The 4197-nt window shown below is 42.3% G+C and overlaps 1 protein-coding gene across 1 annotated transcript; it reads right to left on the bottom strand.

Annotated features, from left to right (window-relative positions):
- Positions 1 to 1041: 1041 nt before the first annotated feature.
- On the bottom strand, positions 1042 to 3902 carry LOC121535464 (dol-P-Man:Man(5)GlcNAc(2)-PP-Dol alpha-1,3-mannosyltransferase). Its single transcript, XM_041842563.2, has 4 exons — positions 3696 to 3902; positions 3099 to 3175; positions 2750 to 2894; positions 1042 to 2552 (listed from the first exon to the last, which is right to left on the bottom strand). Exons 1-4 carry the CDS (start codon positions 3863 to 3865, stop codon positions 2381 to 2383), a joined length of 564 nt encoding a protein of 187 aa, XP_041698497.1. The 5' UTR covers positions 3866 to 3902; the 3' UTR covers positions 1042 to 2380.
- Positions 3903 to 4197: the final 295 nt, after the last annotated feature.

Here is a 4197-nt window from a genome sequence, read left to right as displayed (position 1 = left end):
GCAGCATCATGCTGTGGGGATGTTTTTCATCGGCAGGGACTGGGAAACTGGTCAGAATTGAAGGAATGATGGATGGCGCTAAATACCGGGAAATTCTTGAGGGAAACCTATTTCAGTCTTCCAGAAATTTGAGACTGGGACGGAGGTTCACCTTCCAGCAGGACAATGACCCTAAGCATACTGCTAAAGCAACACTCGAGTGGTTTAAGGGGAAACATTTAAATGTCTTGGAATGGCCTAGTCAAAGCCCAGACCTCAATCCAATTGAGAATCTGTGGTATGACTTAAAGATTGCTGTACACCAGCGGAACCCATCCAACTTGAAGGAGCTGGAGAAGTTTTGCCTTGAAGATTGGGCAAAAATCCCAGTGGCTAAATGTGCCAAGCTTATAGAGACACACCCCAAGAGACTTGCAGCTGTAATTGCTGCAAAAGGTGGCTCTACAAAGTATTGACTTTGGGGGGGGGGGGTGAATAGTTATGCACGCTCAAGTTTTCAGTTTTTTTGTCTTATTTCTTGTTTGTTTCACAATAAAAAATATGTTGCATCTTCAAAGTGGTAGGCATGTTGTGTAAATCAAATGATACAAACCCCCAAAAAATCTATTTTAATTCCAGGTTGTAAGGCAACAAAATAGGAAAAATGCCAAGGGGGGTGAATACTTTCGCAAGCCACTGTAAAGTGATAGTGATGATTCATCCATAGAAACATGCTGGGCTTCCCACCTTAAATTATAGTTTTTAATTAGGTTCAGTTTAAAAATGCTTTTTACAGCTCTGGTTGTTGCTACTAATGCCTTTGTGCCCTGTCTACGAATCCCATGCCATATTTACCAGTGCAAAGATCATTTTAAAGCCATTGCATTAGATAAATGAAGAGACTTGATCATCTCTAAAGCTTTACTTTGATTTTAGTATATTTTAGTCACTGCTAAAATAAATCTTAGCTGAATGACCTATTAATAATATAATATGACTGGGCAGTATGTCTATAACTCGCATTAGTGTAGAATCAAATGACTGAATTACATTAAATTCTAATTTCTTTACACAGATATGCATTTTATTTTCTCTTTATCAACAGGATAAAACACCTTTGGAATAAATCTCCAATCTCTGTCTTCATGTGTAACACAAACACTCATGCAAATCAAACATACACTATCAACAAACAAATATGAGCACTAAACTATGGTAAACATCATCGATGGCAGCTAATTAGAAAAGTTCACACTTAAAGGGACAGTTCGGTACTCAGATTAAAGGGACAGTTCGGTACTCAGATTAAAGGGACAGCTCAGCAAAATATCGAAATACGTTATCTCACTGAACTATCTCTATTCTTAGCCTAAAATAAGTACAGTGCGTGTTTGGTCAAGGGGTAGGCTTAATCTAGGTGCGGGAAACGGGCCTTCTATTTGTTCTACTGCACACACCACACTGAAAACCAAAAACTATTTGAACATTTAAAAAAAACTAATCGACAGACATCCATGATTGTCAACAGCTTAGTTTTGCATGGTCATATTGTTATATGAAATGCCATTTATTATTATTATTATTATTATTATTATTATTATGTATTAGCCTATAGTAAGCCTTGTGCTTGCTAGGCTACGTAATTCCTATTGTACCCAATGGGTGGCACCAAAAGCTTATCGCAGAGGACGGTTCAATTTAAAGCTTTAAGGACAAAAACATAGAAACCATCTTTAATATAATATGCCATTTAGCAGAAGCTTTTATCCAAAACGACTGAGTCATGCATATTATTATTATTATTTTATTTATTTTTTTACACATGGTGGTCCCTGGAATTGAACCTACTATCCTGGCATTGCAAGCGCCATGCTCTAACAACTGAGCTACAGAGGACCAGGATCTTTACACCAACAAATAGTCCAGTAACAGAAGTTCAGACCAGCTGATCGCCAGGATGAGGAACTGCTGTCCTAACAGTTTGACTATTCTCTACTATCACCAAGACCAGTGATAATACTTAACACGACAAATCACGGACTAAAGGTAGTTTCGCCATTAAAAATACATACTGGAAGTAAGAGACCCTTCCTTAAGATGTCTTATCGACGACACAGCAAAGCATTCAGCATTTCTCCTCACAACTAGACTGCCACCTTTATTATATTTCATTCTTTAACCTGAGAATCCTAATTGTTTTCGGCCTCCTCCCACCCCACGAACCTGCCACATGCAGTCTCATGCAGTACCTTCTCCCACCTGTATGTTACGCTATACATTAGCACAGAGCTACAGCCAGATGGGCAAGAAAGGGCGAAGGGTGAGAAGCAGCCTGGGGTGAGAGCAGGGTGGAGATGGTCGACCAGACCCCCATGACGGGAGGATCCCCTAGGGGCTAAGCTCACTTGCTCTTGGCCTTGTCCTCTACCCCGGGGGCCGGGGCTGGGGGCTGGGCGGGGGCGAACCACAGGGAGAGTATTATGATGAGGTGACACACGTGGAGGGCTGCTGAGCTGTATGTGGTAGAGGGGTAGGTGTTCCAAGACAGCTCCACCAGGCCTAGGATCAAAACCCTGTCCACAGAAAGACCATGTTAGACATAACGTAAGGCTCATATTTTATGGTTCCTAAGTTCCTAATTCTGCTCCCAACATAGGCCTGAATTCTACATGGATGTCAATAAAAATATTTTTGAAAATGCACATCGCAAGTTAGGACACTGCCCATTTCTACACATTGCAGCCAAAAGGTATGTCCCATCCCCTCTTACCTGAGTAGGTGAGCCAGCTTCTTGACCCCTCCGCTCCAGAGAAGGAAAGGTAGGGTGTGGAAGTACCATACGTAGAACTGGTAGTGCAGCGAGCGGCTGAAGCACATGCCGATTAAGTTAGACGTGAAGAGGATCAGCACCAATTGTGATCGGCTGTTAAGGTCTAATATAATTGTCTTTTGGAACACTTCAACCCATTTCCACCAATAGTACTCTTAAGTGATATACTAGACACTGGGACTTTATGGCCATAGAGACAGACCTAATAAGAGTTAGAGATATACAAAACACCACAATGGTACAGTGTTTCTACTCATGGTTCCAGAGACACAGACTGAGGAAAGGATATGATCTGAGGTGAGTTTCTGGGCAGGGATGACTCGCTTGCCTGGCTCCTTCAGCAGTTCCATGATGCTCTCTCCAGGCCTGAGGGGAAATTAGTTGGTTTAGTTAATCAGAAAGTCCGGTAACAATAAAAAGCAGAGATAGCCAGACTCAGCATTGGTGTGCTTGTCATTTAGGCTGTGTGGTTCAATTTAGGCTGCACTATGGCCAAAACTTTCGTCCTGACCATGAAAATCTCAAGTCCTAGTGATAACCCCAGTAGCCACCTCTCTCACCTCTTCCAGCGACGCAGGGCAAACAATAGCAGGGCTAGCAGGAGGGCAGCCAGGAGCACCAGATGGAAGTAGCGACTCAGGAAAAGCGTCCCATAGGCTGCATTTACACAGGCAGCCCAATTCTGATCTTTTGCCCTATTGTTGGCAAAAGAGCTGATCTGATTGGTCAAAAAACCAATTAGTGAAAGAAAGATCAGAATTGGGTTGCCTGTATAAAACGCAGCCATATTTGCCCACACTGAACTGAACCAAACTAAACTGATTGAGGCGGAGTTGAACTGAGCTGAGATAGGCTCCAGTTGTGCAGGACCAGGGTTCATACTTGCCTGTAGAGGCCACAGCCCAGAGTCCAGCGGCCGTCCAGGAACAGATTGACAGCCCCAAACAGCATCATCATGGCTACAGGGTCGTTGAAAAGACGCAGGACGAAGATGGAGTGGATCCAGTAGGAGGCACAGCACACATTTAAGGACCAAAGGATTGACAGCCGTTCCATATAGATTGCAAAATAGTTGGGAAGAGATTTTTGACATACCGATCCCATGGCATAGTGTTTATGAACTGATACGCAAAACGATACCGGATTCAAAACTTAGAATCTTTCAATTTAAATTATTATATAAAATTCTTGCTACCAATAGAATGTTATTTATATGGGGGATACAATCTTCCCAGCTCTGCAGATTTTGCTGCGAAGAGACAGAATCATTAGATAATTTGTTTTGGTACTGTCCATTTGTAGCTTGTTTTTGGACACAGGTCCAGGAATGGCTAAAGGATTGCAATATTTACCTGGAGCTAACCTTGCAGATAGCATTACTGGGTGAT

The sequence above is a fragment of the Coregonus clupeaformis genome, chromosome 21 (genome assembly GCF_020615455.1).
Source record: "Coregonus clupeaformis isolate EN_2021a chromosome 21, ASM2061545v1, whole genome shotgun sequence".
NCBI classification, from domain to species: domain Eukaryota; kingdom Metazoa; phylum Chordata; class Actinopteri; order Salmoniformes; family Salmonidae; genus Coregonus; species Coregonus clupeaformis.
The sequence above is the reverse complement of the archived record's forward strand: the minus strand, read 5'-3'. Positions and strand labels throughout refer to the sequence as shown.